This window comes from Trachurus japonicus, chromosome 1 (assembly GCF_045865225.1).
Source record: "Trachurus japonicus isolate A0001 chromosome 1, Traja_1.0".
In the NCBI taxonomy this organism is placed as follows: Eukaryota; Metazoa; Chordata; class Actinopteri; order Carangiformes; family Carangidae; genus Trachurus; species Trachurus japonicus.
In genome coordinates, this window is record NC_140907.1 from 27,584,384 (window position 1) to 27,604,657 (window position 20,274).

Below are 20,274 nucleotides of genomic sequence, written 5' to 3' on the forward strand. Positions count from 1 at the left end.
ATAGAAAAATTACTCGTTATAAAAGAGACTGATGTAGTTATTTTCTCCCTTTCAACCTCATGTGTCGAAAAAAAGACAGTGTGAATGGTGTGTGTGTGTGTGTGAGAGAGTGAGACAGACACAGAGACAGGCAATCAGTAAATCAGTATTCATAGACTATAGCCAGTTTTTCCGGGCCTGTCTCGCAGTAGGAGTTCAGCTGTATGAAGATAAAGTGATTTTTCTGGAGTGGGTGACCCTAATTCTGACCTGACTCGCACATACACACTCCTACTGTACGCACACATGCACACCACACACACACACAGTTGTATCAAATAATTAAGCAGCTCTGCAGGAGTTGGAGCTCAACTTTTATTTTTCATCCCTGCTCTTTGTCTCTCTGTCTATCTCTAGATGTGTTTCCATTACTCCTAGAATTGCGCAAAACCTAAATATCGCAATAAAAAACTGATAATGGGGGGCGGTGTTTAGGTCAGTTGGTAGAGCACCCGCCCCATGTGTTGAGGCTAATAGTCCTCACTGCTGACGGCCCCAGTTTAAATCCTGCGTCGAGTGGCCCTATCCTGTGTGTCATTCCCCCCTCTCTTCCTCCCATTTCCTTTCTCTCTCTCAACTGTCTTGTCCATTAAAGGCAGAAAAGCCCCCAAAAATATACTTAAAAAAGAAAAAAAAAAAAGGTAATGGAAACACCTACATTTCGAAAAAAAAAGAGGTGGTTTTTAGATGTATCGATATAAAAGTGTATCGCAAAAGCGTTATGGAAACACTTATTTTGGTTCGAGAACATCACACAGCTCATTGAACGTATCCCGGGTCATCCTGAAATTTAGTATCAATAGTTCGTCCGTTAAACCCTCGTTCACGATCCTCTCCCAGAAATCCTTTATTCGTGGCCACGGCCAGTGCTACACATAAGCGCTGCCTTCGTCTTCTGTTAAAAACAATAATAGCAACAGCTGTAGTGGCAGCTGAGATCGCTGTCCCAGCACCGTGGAAACGCAAGGCGCTTACGAAGCGAAGACTAGACTTTACGAGAGTTACGGCTCATTCGCAAAACACCTTTCAAGGGAAGCACCTGCAAATAGCGATTGTACTTTTTTTGAAATTTCAGAAATATCGCTTTTATTTTGCGAAAACCTGTAATGGAAACCCAGCTACTGTCTCTGTTTCTGTCTTTCTATCCGTCTCTCTGTCTCTCTCTGTCGCTCTGTCTCTCTCAGTGCTCTGACATACATTTACACCACTGGGTTCTTGAAACAAACAGTAAACCCCCAAATTCAAAACTTCCACCACAGTAATCAACACCTCTCCAGATGCTTTTACCCTACGACCTCACCTTGAGCCAGGGGAAACTTTTCACTGCTCACCCCAGCTGTTGCAGTAAGATTTAGGATTAATTTTGGGATGTTTAATGCAGCACAGTGTAAGAATAATGATCTTTACAGGCCCATTTGTAAAGGACAAGTCATTTAGGGCCTAATTTCCACTTCGCTGTAGAAGTGCAGAGAGACGGAGAGGCGAGGAGAGCGAGGGTGGGATGGTGGTGGACTGTCAACCCCTGGAGCAGTGACCCCTCTCGTCTTCTCCTCCTGAGCTTTCATCCTCCTCCTCCTCCTCCTCCTCCCCCTCTCTCCTCTATCACAGCGCTCATCTCTTGGCAAATTGAATTCCTCGCCAGAATCTGCCTAAGCAGCTTCATAAGTCTGACCTGAACGCAGAGACATGCACATGTTGCAGCGGTAAAGGGGGGTGGTAAAAAAAAAAAAAAAAGAAGTGTATATTCATGTGCGCGTACGTGTGCACAGCTGCCTCTTGACTCCTTCCTTCACATTTAGAGGCCAATCTCTCCCGTTCGGCAACAATCTTCCCAAAGGGAGGGAAAAAGACAAGACCTTGAGCTGCCACACGCTTTGACGGAGATGGACCGAGGGGGACAAGAGGAGGAGGGGAATATGAAGAAGAAGAAGAGAGGAGAGAGACAGGTGGCTGGACAGTACAGCTTGAGAGAGAGAGAGGGGAAGACTGTGGGGGAGAGAAAGAGAGAGACATGTTGACACCGGGTGACAGAGAGACAGACAGCAAGGAAGGACATCAGTGAATGAAACATGCTGTTAGCTGACCTTGTTCCTCTCGGACGTGATGCTCTCTATCTCCATCTGTACTTCGTAATGGACTCTCTTTTAAGGAGGAGATGTCGAGTGTGTGTGTGTGTGTGTGTGTGTTGGGGGGGGGGGGGTAACAGAAACACACAGCTGTACGAAATATGAAGTATATAGAAGTGAAATAGAGTGTGTAGACACCAGCATTTCTAATTGAGGGTCATATATGGAAAGCTTTTAAGGATGGGTCCCTTCTGCTCTCGCTCTTTCTCTCCCTCTCTCTATCTCTCACTCTCTCTTTCACTCTCTTCCCCACACACACACACACACACACACACATATATACAGCCAGGCAGGCAGGCGGAGGTGAGTTATAGTGCTGGTCAGCAGTATGACATTGCAGTCTGCATTGCCAGCCATCGTCTGTAGAAACGGAATATTCCAAATAAATCCTTATGCTCACGTGCACGATCTCTCTCTCACACACACACACACACACACACACACACACACACACACACACACACACACACACACACACACACACACACAGAGGGGGAGGGAGAGGGAACGAGTTGCATATAAATCTATCGTCGATGGAACACTTCCCTCTTGTGCACGGAGCAGGCAGCTATCAATCTAGAGAGAGGAGAGAGAGAGAGGGGGAGAGTGTGAAACTGTGGAAAGTGGAGAATGAGAGGGGGAGGAGAGAGAAAAAAAAGAAGAAAGGGTGGCCCTGAGACATCTATAGGGAGCAGAAAGGAATAAGGAGTGGATGGGAGACAATGGAGACAAAGTGAGAGGGCTGGAGGGAAGACAGAACTGAGAAAGTTGAACGGCAGGGGTGAGAGAAGATTAAGTTGACAGGAGAGGGAGAGAGAGAGAGAAGGAGAAAATGTAAAACTCTGCCTTAGAGTTATGGACCTGTCCATACATACTGTAGCAAGCAGATAAGCCTGCCCCCTTTAACCCACTTTGTGTGTGTGTGTGTGTGTGAGAGAGAGAGAGAGAGAGAGAGAGAGAGAGGGGTTGATGGCTTGAATAAATCTCATTGTCTCCACCGTACACCACATACAGATCCTGGTTTAAAGGGTCCAGGCCCCGTGAGCCTCTGTGTTGTACTGTATGCGATGCGTTGTGGTCTCACACAGTCTAAAGCTTGATGCCAGTGTGGTTGTGTTGTGGGTGAGTCAGGTTTTGAACACCCGAGTGAAAGACTGGACACTGAGGCAGAATAAATGTCCTGTGAGTGATGATATTTAAAGGGATATTTCACCCAAAATCGATAATTCACCAATTTTCTACTCACCGTCATGCCAAGGAAGGGTTTGGAGAACTTTCTGAGTCATCAAACCACTTTTGGAGTTCCAGGGGGGGTCCGGCTGGCAACGGATTTTCATATAATCGTCCAAAACACACACAATGAAACATCCAGATACCTCCATACTGCTCGTCTGTACTGACCCAAGTGTCCTGAAGCCGCCACATGAAAAAGTTGTTCGGAAAAAATTAATTTGATCTCTGTTTTTAGCCTTGTTGTAGCAGTAGCTCTGTTGATGTTTGTGCGCATGCGCCAGACTTGCTGCGTTCGTCGTTGTAAACCATTGGTTGTATGATGTAAACACGAAGGAACATCTCGCAGCAAATTTTTTCCAAACAGCTTTTTCATGTCGCAGCTTCAGGACACTTGGGTCAGTACAGACGAGCAGTATGGAGGTATCTGGATGTTTCATAGTGTGTGTTTTGGACGATTCAAAAGTGAACTCTATCCGCCACCATTATATGGAAACCCGTTGCCAGCCGGACGCCCCTGGAACTCCAAAAGCGTTTTGATAACTCTGTAAGTTCTCCGAACCCTTCCTTGGCATGACGGTGAGTAGAAAATTGGTGAATTATCGATTTTGGGGGCGGTGCGTGGCGCAGTGGGTAAAGCGGCCGCCCCATGTAGAGGCTACAGTCCTCGCCGCAGGCGTCCCCGGTTCGAATCCCGCGTCGGGCAGACCTTTCCTGCGTGTCATTCCCCCTCTCTCTGCCTCCCCATTTCCTGTCTATCTCTACTGTCATCACTATCAAATAAAGGCAAAAAAAAAAAAAAAAAAGAATTATCGATTTTGGGTGAAGTATCCCTTTAAATGTGATCGAGGAAAATCATAGATGAGATTTTGTAGATTTACAACTCAAGGTCGTGAGTCGAACTTCACATCTGTAGCTTCTGAGCAGCAGGATGTCCAGACTGTCTTCAGAACATCTGGATGACAGGTGACTCTGAACTTGTTCAACCTGCATCTTGTGCACAGTTTAAATACACTGGCGTTTGAAGCACTTCAACCGATGCCGGCAACACATTACAGATGCAATGTGCATAGACAGAAGTAGTTACGGTGCAGCGTGTCATTCCAGGGAGAAAATGTGATAGTTTTTTTTTTGTAATAGCTCTTTTTCTGGACCGCTGCTGCACATCAATGCAGGGAAACTGGATGCGTCGAAGCAGTCATGCGCATGCTGCCGGTGCATGGACTCACATAGAAAGCAGCAGGCGTGAGCGCTTTGCGATGCATCATGAACCATATACGTTGCTACCAGGGGTACCACTTATCGTCAGGTATAATTTAAAAGTGATTTTGCAGCCTTGTTTACTGTAAAACATAACATACCTCGGACAGTCATTTGTAATTACTGTTGTTATGAATGCCTGTCCGTCTCTGTAAAAGCAAATCAGTGGAAGAATGAGCACTCAGAGCAGGAGGAGGATGGATAACAAGAAACTTGTATTTATGTCTTTATGGACACAGTCTGGTGGAGCGGTAGACGAGGAATACTTAAATAGACGTCAGTAATGGAGCGAGCATCTCCAGACAGACTCCTGGTGAACCCTACAGATGTGTCTCATCAGAGTTTCGGGGGCCACACGGTCGCAGTCACATCCCGTCGCTGCGTCCTGGCGACGGCTGAGGGTAGAAATGAAAGTTGAGAGGTGAAGGTGAAAAGGTCGGAGCTTTGGCTTCAGGAGCAATGAAGAAAATATGCATGAAGAAACACGGTGCATACAGATGACTTTCTTCTCATATCCTGCCCTGACATTTGCCGAATGGCACCATTAACATCATTATAGAAATTTCCAGAGCCCACTTTTATATTATATATTAAAGTGCAGGTACATTAGTATGTCAGAGTTTCATCAAACAGTCTTTGTGCAAAGAATATACCATTGAATTGAATGGATTTTTCCTATTGTTTTGGATGAATACAAGATACATTTGCTTCGTTGCTCATAAATGGCCAATGAAGACTTTTTTTTCTTCTTTTTCTATTTTTTTTAACTAACAAAAATAACATATTTTCCTTTTCTGTGTCTCTGTTTGTCTGTCAGAGGTGGCTCCCTACCTACGCGGGGGTGGACCGAGGCAGCAGGTGATGTTGGAGGGAAACAGGCTGGTGCTGACCTGCCTGGCTGGAGGCAGCTGGCCTCTGCAGTACCGCTGGACTCTCAACAACAGCAACATCATCGACTGGACGCCACAGTACAGGTCAGCTTCCACCGACCGACCGGCTGGCTCTGACTGACTGACTTTTTTTCTTTTTTTTTTAGTCATGGATCCCTCTGTTATCTCTAAGTGCATGTGTACCTGTTTGTCTGTCTGGCGTCCTTTCTTCTGTAGCATGGAAAGAAAAAAACCAACAACAACAACCAGCTGCAGCTAAGAGCCGTTCCCATTAGTGACGGACGGACTGTGTTTAGAGAAGGTCAGAACATTTAAATAGTGGAACATGAAATTAATACAGTGGAAAGTGAGCCGGGGCAAAGTGAGATTAATAATTACATTAGCACTATAAATATGTATATGGTCCGGGGAAAGAAGAGGAGAAGCAATCAATATGTCTGAGCTCCTGTCTCTGCTTTCCTCTCAGTACCTCACTGCCCCCCCCTCCACTCCACTCCGCCCGTCTCCTCCGTCTCCTCCTGTCCCTGTGTGTGCTGGTTGGTAAGAGCTAAGCAATCCCTCTCGGCGAGACTGCAGCTGTGAAACAAAATTGTTTTTCACATCATTCAGAAATACAGGGAATCTTGGGAGCGAATGCACACTGAGGGAGAGAGAGGGTGGGGGTATGAGGGTGTGGGGGTGGGTTGAGCCATCGTTTTGTAGGCAGCCGTCGTCGTCGTCCGAGCCAGGAGGCGCGTTGTGTGTCGCCCTGGACTGCTCTCAGCGTTCTGGCTACTTTAGTTTGGTGAGGACCGGGCTATGCTGAATTGGCAAGGCCTTGTGTGTGTGTGTGTGTGTATGCTCACAACCATCTGCAGTTGTGGTCTGTTTTTTTGGTGTTACACCCCATACAGTACAACTTCCTCATTGATAAGTTTTCTCTACTGTTACTTGATCATAAGCAGATTAAGTATTTAGAGCTCGTCTGCTGAGTGCAGCGTTGGTGCTTCAGCCTCCTGTTCCTCCTCATCTTGTTTGTATCCTTGAGCAAAAACACTAAACTCCAGCTTGATCCCAGGTTGATGCTTTCGCCTGCAACTCACCGGCACAGGTGTGTGAGTCTGAAAATGTGGGATACATCTGTATTAAAGCGTTACATAAACATTTACTGTGTCTCAGTTTGAATACTTCCATGAGTACACTGTCATATAGTATAGTAGTTACATCTTTAGTGCGCAAATTTCCACAGTTAGTGTTGTCTCAATTTGAATACTGTCATTGTGCACTTACCAGAAATAACGATCGCAACTTCTTCTTTTTTTTGGACCGCTATACATCAACACATCTACCGGCTTGTTTTGTTGGTAATTTCAATTAGCGATCATGAACGCCTTACTTTTTGTTTCGGCTTGTGTGCGCTACCTGTTTAATGCAAGGTAGAGATAACGCCACAGCAGCCGCCGTGTCAGCTGGCTCCCCTTACTGGCGGAAAACATCGGCCAACTAGTATGTTGATTTTCATATTATCTATTAAATACCTATATATTATATTCCGCTACGTAGCTAAGACGGCGACCATTGAAGGTGGGAAGTGTCCATCGTTCCACACTCGACTTTTTGGCCGTTATGACGTTATGCAACATCCGGGTACTAACGGTACACTGCATTTTGACATACTTGACGTGAATTGAGGAGCACTTACATACTCAAAATACTAGTTAGTGTAAGTATGGAAGTACTCAACTTGAGATTACATCCACACATATTCAAAAATTCCAAATCACACACAAGCTGTTGTATCTTCAGGAGGCAGAGCCGGTCATCTAGAAATCTCACAGTCGGAGGTTCGATCCCCGCTTCTCTTTTTGTATTGTTGCAAAGTGTGAGTCCACACTGATGCAGCAGAGGAGAGGGGGGGGGGTTGTGAATTTGTGGGCGAAGCTGTCGTACTGTAAAAAAAAAAAACCTGACTGAGGCTGCTCTGCTCCTGAATCACACGGGGAATTTGACTTTGCACGCAGGGCCGAGAGACTGTGTCAGAGAAATTGACTGAGAAATTATGATATTGATTGGGACCTGTCAACACTGAACTTTGTGTTTAGTGAGACATATAAAGGAAATGAAAAAAAAAGAAAAACTTGTGGGTATTTCAAAATATACAGTGACAGCCCCACCGCACACACCTATTACAAAACCTAATGGAACAGCGACAGGGAGAGGGAGAGAGAGAGATGCAGGGTCCAATATCAAAATCTGTTTCAGGATGAGAGCTTCTGTGTAATGTGTCATTCCTGATTCAAATGGAATTGTGTGTGTGAGTCTTTGATGTATGTGTGTGTGTGTATTAGAGTGTGGGTTTGTGTATGTTGGCAGCATGCGCTGACAGCCTGGGAGTTAAATACTTGGCTGTCCTGGTATTCATAATGAGCCCCAAAGCGATGTCCAGTTTTACTGTGTCTATCCGGTTTGTGTGTAATATCTGTGTGTGTGTGTGTGTGTGTGTGTTAGCCTAGCATGGCACAAACCTAGATCCTATGCCAAGCTTCCCATTAGTGAAGCACAGTCCATTAAAGCCCCATTAACAACCCCTCTTAGAACAAAAAAAAACCATTCTCATACACACACACACGCTGTACACATGCACCACTCCGCCTTACCTTCTGTTATTGGGGAACTTTGACAACCTGAGGCTCGATCCATCCTCAGATCAAGGTCATGAAAGAGAGCTGCACCAGAGAGCGTACATATGGACAAACAGACCTGCGCTTTCTTTCCCTTATGTCTCGCTGGTCTCCAAACACTCCCAGCAACCCGACCCCCTGCCTATTTTTTTTTTATATTGGGTTTATTTACAGCTCAGAGATAAAAACACACCTTCATGACCGTCCTTCTCTCCCTCTGTGTCTGTGTTTGTCCACCTCTAGGTTGTCTGTCCCGTCTCTGAAGAGGACTGACGCCGGCCTCTATCAGTGCATGGTGAGGAACAGGATGGGAGCGGTAATACACAGGAGAACGGAAGTGCAGGTGGCCTGTGAGTACACATCAACACACACTACACACTGAAAGAAGAGTACACAACATTACAACCATTAAAAATAACACCGATACCGAAGCTGTTTTAATGACAGAGGTCGGAATGAGGACGGCGTTTATGAGGAAAACTTAACGATGGGCTCACTAACAAGAAGCTCCTCTTTTAAAGTCCAGCAGAAAACACAATTAGTCATCCCTGTTTGTGAATCAATAGAGTCAAAATTAATTTGGTAATATTTTAATATCATTGAAAGGAAACGGTGTGTGGGGGGGGAATCAGAAATTCTCCTCCTCGAACACGAGTTGCATTTTATGAGTCACACGTCTCTAATGGATCCTCACAAATTGGTGGAGGTTCACAGATATTTACCTGGAGATGCTTTAAGTGGACTCACAAATAATGATTTACAAGTTGCGCGTTTGAGGCACAAGTACAGAATTACAAACACAAATCACATCATCAATACATAGAGTAGCAACTTTGCCGTGAATGGAGGACACTGTCATGGCTGAAATCTTGATGTCACGTCCGATCTAACCCTCAGAGAAGGCCAACTCCTGTAACTCAGTGCAATCTGTATTTCGGCATTCCTTTCATCTCTTTACTTGAAACATATTTCTTGGGTTTCCTTTCCATAATCCAAGGCATAAAAAGAAACTACAACTCCCATGGCAGTATGGATACTTTAGATCAGTGGTTCCCAAACTTTTCACACTCCCGTACTCCCCTCTTGGGACGTTTGACCTCCAGCCATGAACCCCCCCGACTTCTGCGCTCACTGAGGTGTCAGGTTGTGTCATGTTTCACACTGTCTTGTCAAACAGAGTTAATTAGCGCACAAAAAGTCATGCAATGATGGGAAGACCTCAGTTTTGTTGTCGTCCCTCTATCGTGGTTTCAACTTTATCTCGCACATTGAATGTGGTTGCTGAAACTCTCTATAATTCGAGATTTAGGTTGTTCAGTATGTTACCTACAGTAGGCATGTAAGAAACTCTTCTTCATGCAAATGCTCAGACAGTTGAAAGTTATAGCCATAGCATGAGTGGCCACCTCAGACTCGTTTAGTTTTTTTAATGCGAATCATGCAAATCATGTTTTAGGTTTTTATTTCTTTTTTCCGCATACATCACTTTCCGTAAGTACCCCAGTTTGGGAATCACTGCTTTCGATCATCATAACTTTTGTCTGTAAGATTCACCAGCGCTCTTCTTGAGTTGTGTTTTCGGTTAATCTCAACTAAAGATTTCTACAGTCTTCAGTCCTCTTTGTCCTCCTATGGAGCTGTGACATTTCGTCCGCAAAGGTCTCACACAGGTGGAAAATTGTGTCTAATAAAACCTGCTAAAAATAGCTACTCACATCCACAGTTGTATTAGATTGGCTTTTTTATTTTATAAAGAAATACCTCATACTGTTGAGAAGCTTTAGTTTTGACCATAAACTCCGTTGTAAATATCAGTGTGACTTCGTCTGAGGTCGCTCCACCATTCGCTTTTATTAAACCTCCTCTATCCAGATATTAACTGCTTCACAAAAGAGGAGTAGTTTGCAGACATGTTTAGGTTTCTATGGTCTTTTGAATAGATTGTTTGAACTTATTGTCTCTGTTAGCGACACAGCTTTCCTTGCCCTTCAGTAAAACTCATAACTGAATGGCGTGGTATTCAATCCTTAGAACAAATTTCCAGCTGAGGGCAAATGGCCAAAATAAAACTTTTCTCACAGAGCACCGCCGGCATTCTCTCATTCTGCTTGCATGTTAGCATTTAGTTTCCCATTTATAGTATTACCAACAAAACCAGAGCTTCTGTGTTGGTAAATTGTAGCTCTGCATTCACACTCACGCTCTTCATTCCTCTCCCTCCAACCAGTTTTGGGAAACTCTTCTGCCGAGGAGCAGAGAAAGACCGTGACTCAGGGCAGAGCTGCCGTCGTCAGCCCACCTCCTCTCGCCTCTTTCCCCCGACCCCTGGTCACGTGGTTCAAAGACGGGCAGAAGATCATCCCCAACAACCGAATGTAGGTGTCTCTTTTGTTCCCATCTTCCTGTCTCCCTCCAGCACACACTCGCATTCACAGTATATATCCATTTATGCAGCAGGAACAGTGTGTGTAAAAAAAAGGAAAGAGCACAGATTGAGATCAAATTTAATTTTACCGTTCTTATCCATCAGTGGTTTATTAATTAACGTCCTCTGGACGCACAAAAAGTTCTTTTTAATCCTTATACACAGATTGTTATAAATAATAACCCACTTAGATAACTGACCCTTTTCATTAGACATCTGCACAAAAGATTTTCGAACATTATCAAGACAAGATAAAATTGATTTTTTTCCAGTGAGTCACATCTACAAGGTTATTAAGTAATTTTAGGTGTACCAGAAATGCTCTTTATGTTAATTGTTCAAGAGAGATGTGCGAGTCCCTGGATGTGTTGTGTAAGCTGCGTTTCACAGCCTTTTTGTTTAATGCTGTTGTCTGGCTCCTGTTTGAAATGCCTGTAATTTGCATATTATTCCTTAGCTGCTACAGTTATCCTGTCAGTATAGTTATTTAGAAAAATGTTCAAACTGCGTATTAATAACGTAATTATTCAGACAAAGCAGGCGGCTGTGGGTTTGTTGTGAAAGGTTTCCAGAATAAATTACTATAGATTATCTTAAATTGTTTTAGAATATGTACCTGTTTGAATCTACTCATTATTGAAAATAGACACACACAGACCTTCAGCAGTTTCATGAGGCTGCTCTCTCTCTCTGAGATAACTAACTCCCCATTAAGAGCAATAACTGCTCCCCTATGTGTTATTAAATGAAATTGTCAGTGGCCTTGGTGTACACGCAAATGGCCAGACAGCAACTTTTTCATTCCTTTAATAGCAGTCACCACCTAAAAAGTGCTTGTTAGAAATATTTGTGGTGTCAGCTTCTGTGAGCAGTGTTTTTTTTGTGTATTTTTGAGGGGGTGGGGCTAAAAACTGGCATTAGATCTGCACATTTCCATGAATGACTGAGTCTGTGATTGATGATGTCGTACTGTACCATTGGTCGACTGCTCAAGAGTTTAACTTTCACCGCTGACTGTTGCTCTTTGAGAAACAATTTGGTATTACCTCATCAGGGCGCTCTCTTGCCAACTGCAGAAGGTAACAGTCTAATTTATGGCAGGCATGTTTTTTAGATACACCTGTTTCCATGCGTACATTTGGTCATTTATTTTTATTTGATGCCTTGGTGTACTGCGCTTTGTCCTTGTAAAGTCCCTCTTTTCAATTTAAAGAGGAACTATGCAGGATTTGTAGTTTAACTATGTTACATTTTTACCTTAATTAAACAGCTTTGGAGTAATTGTGATGGTTACTTTACAACATCGTGGGCCGCCGCCCCCGGTGTCCCAGCTCTCGTCTCTGTGCACTGCGACACAAACACGCCCTGTAACCCGTAATCTCTTGTTTATGACAGATAAGACTACACAAATATACACGTTGTAACATCGTATATGATATGTAATGTTATCTACCCGTCTTTTGGTTGATTTCTTGTCGGCTTTGTTGTAAACAAATGCACATGGCCGGGAGGAGGGTTAGTAAAACAGTGGAAAAGCGACCAGACTTACATTGTTCCTCTTACTGTAAAAAGGCCTGTCGTGTGTCAGTGGCCAAAAACCATCTGCTTCTTAACAGGACTTTAATTGCTGTGCTGAAACGCTGCAGTAAGCGTAAAGGCTCAATTCCAGTTGTCATCTTTCAGACTTTTTTGACTGGCCCACCAACATGGTGTCCAGTCTTTGGAACAGTCTTTAGCGCGAACAGCATTCAGATCAGACAGGACAAGACGTCCAGTGTCAGCTCTTGTGCTCCTGTGACAGCAACTGTTTATTTAAATGCTTTTAAACACGTTGTGCTGCTGTTGTGCTGTTGCAATCTGAGATTATTTACAAATTGATATTCAGGTTTCTAAAAAAAGGGTTTTCGGGGATTCAATCCAGCAGGTTAAATTTACATTTATTAGTTTTTGTGCATGTGTGTGATCACATCCCCCATGTGTCCTTATGAGGACTGTCCAGCTGTATGCAACGTTTACACCTAGTTTTGTTATTTTATTTTTTTTGTCATTAATTCCCATTAACTTTGACTCTGCTCTTTAATTTGAATGAACGTGGAAAGGGCTCTCCTGTTAACTTAATGGGGGCTCACTGAGTGTGGCTTAATGACAGTGGACTGCAATTATTCTGTTGCTCAAGACTCAGCCTGCAATGAAAGTGTTTACTGTCAGAGCATCACCACTACGCTGCGTTAGCCTCCTTAAACTGTACTCCCTGCTGCTATCCATTAAAAACAGAAAACAGGGAGCGAGTCCTTTGTTCTACAGTACTTACTTCTCCTGATAGTTTCATGACAACAACCCATTTGCATATTTTAATAAGCATACAGTATATCCTGTAGATCAACAAAAGTGACAAAAGAAGCTTTCTGAATGTCGCCCTCATCGTCACCCTCACCCTTTCACAATGTCACACACCGCAAATAAAAGCACCAATGCCATCGCCCGCAGCAATTAACAACAAAAAATAAATAATGATTGACATCACATCAGTTAAATATTGGTAAAAGTGAATCAGAAAACTCCTTCCTGTCACATCCAGCCGTCTATTCATTTAATGGCCGCTGCCATCCATATCAAAGATGATACTGACAGCAGGGCGTAGCAGCTCCTTTGGTATCATTCTCGAGTGGTCCTAGGGCCACTAATAAGTCCAAGTGCAAGTCCTGTCCCACTGAGAGAGCTGCTGCGGAAAATAATTAGTTTTAACACATCAAAAGATTTATAAAAATTTGTAGCAGTTACGAAAGGTCAGACTCGACGACAGGGTGAAAAGCCAGCTGCCACGGAGAGGAGCAGGACACCACCATCATCTGAACGTGGGGATAATAGCACACACTTGTCTGGACTGCAGACCATGTCAGACCATGTCAGAAGCCTACTGGCTTCTTGCCAGGACTGCTACCAGGTCTTACTTTACAGCCGACACAGGCCTGTGGTTCATAATTCTTGCTCGAGTTGCTCAGTGTATATATTATCATACCTATTATTGGTCGATTCTGAATACGCTCAACAGGAGTAGAAAACTTACCAGAGCTTGCAGGTCCTTGTTCATCTAAGCGTGAAGGACAAACTACCACAAAATATCTTCTATATTTTTTGCCAGAACCAATTTAAACTTCAGATTTACCACAAAGTTTTTGCTACAGCATTATGATGATGTGAAGAGGTATGGAGGATCTGTCCCTGGAAGCCTCCACATCCAGAAGCAAAAGTGACAGGAGTCAGCAGACAGACGAGTTGTCACATAATTATGGCGAAAAGAGCAAAACATATGAAATTAACAGTGACAGCATAAAACATAATGAATGTGGAGTTGACGCTGAAGTCGCTGCAGAGGCTGCAGAGTAAGCGCTGATGTAACAGTTGCTGCAGCGGGTTAGCACAGCGTTTAAAACACAATATGATTTGACAGTGAGCAATCGGCTGTCACAGTCTGGCAGGTGCACTGAGCTGAGCAGTCACCTGAGAGCTGCGGCCCCCTCCCATCACCACGCAGGTGACACCGTGGGCACGATAACTGGAGCCAATACATGTAACTAAATGTGGCCACGTAATGTTGGCCCCACTTCCCACGTCATCTTGATTAAGATGAAACGAGTTCATGCATTTTATTAAGATAACTAATTAAATGCAGGGGTTCCATCAGCTATTTATTGCAATCAGTTAGTTTCCCCCTGAACACCTGACTGCCTCGTGCCTCCACTTAAGTCGTAAGGAATTAACACGTGCTCATGAAATACAACTTCAGTGACGCCATGGGACTAGAAAGTACGGGTGCAGATGCAGGAGGTATTCTGTGAGATGTTCTGCAGAGAGAGACAGAGAAATGTCACATCTAATATTTGATCTAACCCCCCCTTCTACAGTAAAGTCCATTGCAGAGTCAATGCCAATGAGAGAAGCAGAATGAAAGAGGGATGGAGAAAGATTAAGCAGCGAGTATTTCACATCAGACCATCCAATTAATCAGGAAGAGAAATCCACTCTGACAATCAATGCCCCCTCTAAAAACCTTGAGCAGGCTCAGATGTTGGACCATCACTCCACTCCACTGTGTAACAGTGCTGCCGTTTGTGCTAACAGCCCAACTTAGAGAGGAAACTATGTAAGATTTTTCACCTTAATTAAACAGCTTTGGAATAATTGTGATGGTTAAAGGGATAGTTCAACATTTTGGCAAATTGGCCCATTACCATAATAGTCATATTAGTAGGTTTGTTACCTTTAATTGTCGGTGCAAGCTATTTTTAGAACAGCGGAGCAGAGCTGCGAGTTGATCAGAGCTACGCTACAGAGGCTCATGGGATTTCTTGGTTTCCTTCATAAAACTCATCAAATACACAATCCAACAACTCCAAAACACTCTCGTGGACAAGTTGTGACCTGCACATTCACCACGCTATGAGATAATAACAGAACGTTGCGAGACAGAGTTGTTTTCGAGGCAAATGCAGAGACTGCTTGCTGAAAAACTGCCCTCGACGGGAACGTGCATCAGCGGTTTTGCATGAATTCACCTCTAAAACAACTCCACCTCGTAGCATTCATAGCGTGCTGAGTGTGCACAAAAACCAACCTTGCAAGATCAGTACCTACGACCCGGTGTCCTGGATCTTGTCTCTGCGGCACCTCGACACAAACGCAACCCGTAATTCGTAATCTTTTGTTTATGACAGATAGGACGACACAAATATACAACACTTATGATATATAACGTTATCCACCGCTCCGTGGATTGCCTTGAAAAGCAAAACAGCAACAAAGTGAGCAAACTTGCATAGTTTCCACATGTAAACCTGTTAGTAGTCACAACACATCACGTTGTTTTTTACCAAACCAAGCCTGTCCTTACATGATGGTAATGTTGTTATCATTACTGCAGGAGGTTTGATGGCTGCAGGTTGTCTGCTGATTTGTATTTAAATATGAATTAAGTATACATTGTTTTCAGTGTTCGCACTTCGTCTGAATTATGTTGAAAAGGGGAAACAGAACCCGAACTCGTCTGATCATAACAATTTTCTTTCATCCTTGTAATTATGTTTTTTTTTTCTTTTTTTTTTTTGTAGTTGTTACTTTAAGCGTGTCTGTGCTGTTTAATGCTCCTTTAGTTAGACGAGACTCTTTGGGGGCTGATAAAACCAAACCTCCAAAGTGAGAAACAGACTGAATCAACCTAATGAGCAGCTCAATTATGATTATTAATGAGCCTTTAACAAAAAGCTCTATCCAAAGACTACTACTGTAAATGCCTATCACATAGCATATGTAAGTGATACTGTCTAGATAACTTCACAAAACCAGGTTGCAGTGCAGTATGAACATTTTGAACCATCAGATATTACATGACTGATATTTATTCATTCTGCTGTCAATGTGACAAAGACGCGGGGGTACTATACGCTCTTTAGCTCAGTGACATTGGCAGATTGTTTGGGCTGAGAGAGGACCTGATCGGTTTGTAACTTTTCAACAGCGAGTCGGTCTAAAATTCAGGGCTGTTGCACCAACACCCGTATCCATAGCAACAAGATAAAAATGACAGCTGGTTCTGTCAATTGTTGGTGTCTGGTTGTGGTAATATACTTTGTGATATAGAATAGAAGTAATTTCAGGTAGATAAAAATGTACGTGGCAACATTTAATTCTCAGATTGTCACACGTTTTTTTTTTTCTGTTTCTACTCTTCAATAAGAGAGACAGAGACACACACACCTGTAAAGCGGCTAAAAGAAGCAACTGTCTCTGCTTCATTTTCAGGTATTCATGCAATCTGAATGTAAAAAAAAAATCCCAGCATTGTGAGATGAAATATTCTGATTTGCTTGCACCCCACATACACACACTGTGATGAGGATTCATGCATAATTCTTCCTTTGAACCCTCATAGAAAAGACTAATTTGCACCTTTCTTCACAGCTCCCCTCTTGTCTCAACAAGACATGTCTTCCTCTCCCGTTCCCCTCTCTCTCTCTCTCTCTCTCTCTCTCTCTCTCTCTCTCTCTCTCTCGCCTCCCTGCTCTGTCTCCCACTCCTACTTTTCTGCCTCTAAATTATTCTTTATATTGCTTTGTTCTCTCGGGTTGACGCTTGCTCTCTGTCTCTTTTACGGTCATTATCATGCTATAGGATAAAGTGTCATACAGAACTCATAAACTTCTGTTCCCCGAGTAAAGTGCTTAACTGCTGTGGCGCATGCACACACACAAACACACACATACACACACATGCACACACACACACACACACACACACACAATCTGTCTCCCTAGACCAATCTCAGTTTGCGTCTACCTGGCTCGAATGTCTCTGCGTGCACTCATGCGTGTCAAAGTGAGTGCACCGAGTGTTTGCACAGCTCTGCGTGTGCAGCGGTGTGTGTTTGTGTGTGTGTGTGTGTGTGTTTGTGTGTGTGTGTGAGTGTGTGTTTGTGTGCGCGAGGTTATGCTGGCTGATCTTGCGGTCCGGTGAGACAGGGCCAGATGGTGCCTGGCGGTTGGCTGTCTTCGTGGTGACCGAGCTGATGATGTCGTTTATGAAGTTTATTGATCCGATATGCATCGCTCCCAGAGTCCCCAGCCCCATCTCGCTGTCTGTCTGTCTCTCTCTCTCTGCCTGTCCCACCGCTCGCAATTTATGTCCATGTGCCTGCCCCTAACCCCACTCTGCATATCCAACACACACTCAGTCCTACTCCCCCTACACACACACACACACACACACACACATTCCCAAACTCCCCCAGCCCTCAAAATACTGGCCAGAGAAGAACTTACAAGCTGTCACTTCCCACTCTCTCTAATCTAATGGAGCCCATACTCTCTGCCCTCTCCATCTTCCCCCTTCATGCTGCTCTGCCATCTTTCTGATTTGCTACCCCCACCGCCACCCCTCAACCTCCATCCACCAAAAAAAAAAAAAAAAAATGTTTTTCTTCCCTTCATCCTTCCATTTTCACATGGACTGCGAACTTCAGACATATTGAGTCTCTGCTGTTTGTGTCTCTGCTGTCCAGCAGCGGCCAGTCAAAAAAAACAACTTTGAGACACCATAGCGCTGTCACCTCGCCTCGCCGCTGCAGATGCTGATATATATTTTAGCCGTGACCTGCAGCACCAGGTCGAGAAGAGCTAACTGCTGGTTTTAATTAGCTCTGAGGCCTGTGGCAGATGGACGTGAAATGATTCTGAGCAGCTTCAAGAGGACAGCCGGGCTGCGGAGAATTAGAGCTCCTCTTTCTTCTTCCACCGGGAGACGCAGGGAGCCCAGACTGATCAAATAAAGGCAGTGATCTATGCAGAAGCATGGCTGGGCGGACAGTGAATATTTCAGTTTCTTGTTGCCGGGGAGTCGGGCGGCGAGGATAACGGTGTTGTCACAGGTGGTCAGTGTCGGGACCGGGGCCTGATGGGAAATATTTGTCCTCGTAGACCTGGCCTAAGCCACCATATGCTGTGGAGGTGTGCGGCCGTGTGTCTCGCCATTCATTCATTTTAATTTGTCAAACACCACTTTAACAGAGGTAACAGAGGGAGCGATTCATTATTTTGCCTCTCTCCATCACACACACATACACACACACACACACTCAGCAGAGGTCTGAACAGAAGGAACTTTCTCGCTGTCTGAACTTTGCGAGCAGATGTTGTGTGTGTTTGTGTCTGGCAACGTGCGTACACATCGCGCGTGTGTGTGTGTGTATTAGACAAACGACAAGATGAAGAGAAAAGGAGCGTCGTTCGGTGGCAGACTCAAAAGGATGTGGAGGCTTAAATCCCACCACATGTTGGAAAAACAACCGGCCATTTGAAAGGTCTTCCATCCAGGAGCTGCTCATAATGACACAGTTTCTCACGGCAGCCAGAGGGGAGGATCAAAGTGACTGGGAAAGAGGTAGAAGTAGACATGAAAAAAAAAGAAAAAAGAAAAAAAAACTTACAGGAAATGAATATGGAGTAAAGAGTTTAAGCTCATCTCAATCCATTGTGTCTGGAACTTAATCTCTGGAGCCACCAGAAGCTTAGATACTGTATGTGACTTTCCTCTCAATGATATGATTTAGTTTCTTTTGGGATTACAAAAAAAAAAAAAAAAACCCAAGACATGTCGGGTTTGAAGACGTACGACAGAACTAAGCGCAGCCATGTGCCAAGGTTTTCTCCTCTTAACTCCTGTGTCTTTGTTGAGGCTTTTAGTTTTCTTACACAGACTAACTTTACACTGATCAGACGCAGCGTTGAAACTGATAACTGACAATAATGTCGCTGCTGCCTGGTGTGTGTTTATGTGTAAGTAAGTACGTATATGTTCTGATTACATTTTCATTGTGTATCAGGCAGAAAAACAGTTGTGGCATAACGAGTCCATTTTCCTTACACGTCCTGATAGGGTTGAGCCATTTGACCTCTAATCAATATCATGGATGAGGTGGAGTCATGTGACTATATATGAATTAGTATGAACACACACAGTGAGGGGTAAATATGAGCAGTTAGAATAAATTGCCTTGGCCTACGTTCTGTGTTGTTACAAGACTACTCAGTATGCATTTTTTCATGGCGGCCCACCACTGCTTCAGTATTGGGGCAGATGCACAATGATAATCTGAAACTGGATCATCTTATTTCTTTAGATAGCTTTAAAAACTTACTATCAAATGTTCTACAGCCTGTATGTAATTGGATTATGATTTTGATTGTATTTGTATATTGCATAATTGTGTGTTTTTGTAATCAGGGTGTCATTGAAAAAGAGAGCACGCTCTCAATTGACCTTCCCTGAATAAATAAAGGTGAAATTAAATCTTCCAGTTACTATTACTTTGCTCCCTTTCCCACTACGCAGTTACAGCTCTACTCGGCTCGACTCTGTTCAGGTCCTTTTCCGTCACAGCTGAGTTCTTCATAACACCTCCTCAGTGTCGGCGCGGTCGTCATATCGCGGCGTCTCACTCTCTTTTTTCTCACTCGTCTGCAGTGCACCTCGATTACGGACCACAGCGTTGTTTGTTTTCCACACAACAGTCAATTAACTCATGTAAAAGAATAACAAAAGTCTCAGTAGAGAATGGATCAGTGGTCGCTGTTGCTGGTGTGTTTTTTAAATTAGCGTGTTTGATTCTCGTGTTGGACGTCACACTCGAGTGCAAGTGGAAAAGCAAAAAAAAAAGAAGAAATAAAAAATAAAAAAGTCGAACCAAGTCGTGCTAGTGGAAAAGGGCCACAAAGAATAAACCTCCTAAGGTGTCTCAGTCCGACAACGTTGAAGATGTTATTGTAGACCATAAGTTTAACACCATGTAGCTTACCCCTTTTATCGGTACACGATAATGTTGGGGGGGGGGGTGCCTCTGAACTCTGATTTATATCCATGTTGACATGATATTAATACTCTACTCCTGTACCATTTGTTCATCTCCTGCTGGTGTAGTTGGTGTAGGTTTCTGTTGACGTCTTTGGCATTCAGCAAATCCAGCTTTCACACACAAACGTAACATCTGCTGCAGAGACATTTACCTACTGAATGTATCTTCTCCGTCTAATTAGGAGTAATGACAGACAATAAAAATGTGCATTTTCCATTTACGCTGCTGTCAGACTTTCCAT

At 43.8% G+C, this 20,274-nt stretch overlaps 1 protein-coding gene across 6 annotated transcripts in view; it reads left to right on the forward strand.

The window, feature by feature from the left end:
• Positions 1–20,274, forward strand: part of LOC146992081 (protein sidekick-1-like) — a 296,559-nt gene that overhangs the window by 112,320 nt on the left and 163,965 nt on the right. For all 6 annotated transcript variants that reach the window (XM_085783510.1, XM_085783486.1, XM_085783479.1 and 3 more), the window contains 3 exons: positions 5,473–5,629; positions 8,449–8,555; positions 10,433–10,580. In XM_085783510.1, the coding sequence (XP_085639636.1) occupies positions 5,473–5,629; positions 8,449–8,555; positions 10,433–10,580 (412 nt within the window). The remainder of the gene's footprint in view (positions 1–5,472; positions 5,630–8,448; positions 8,556–10,432; positions 10,581–20,274) is intronic.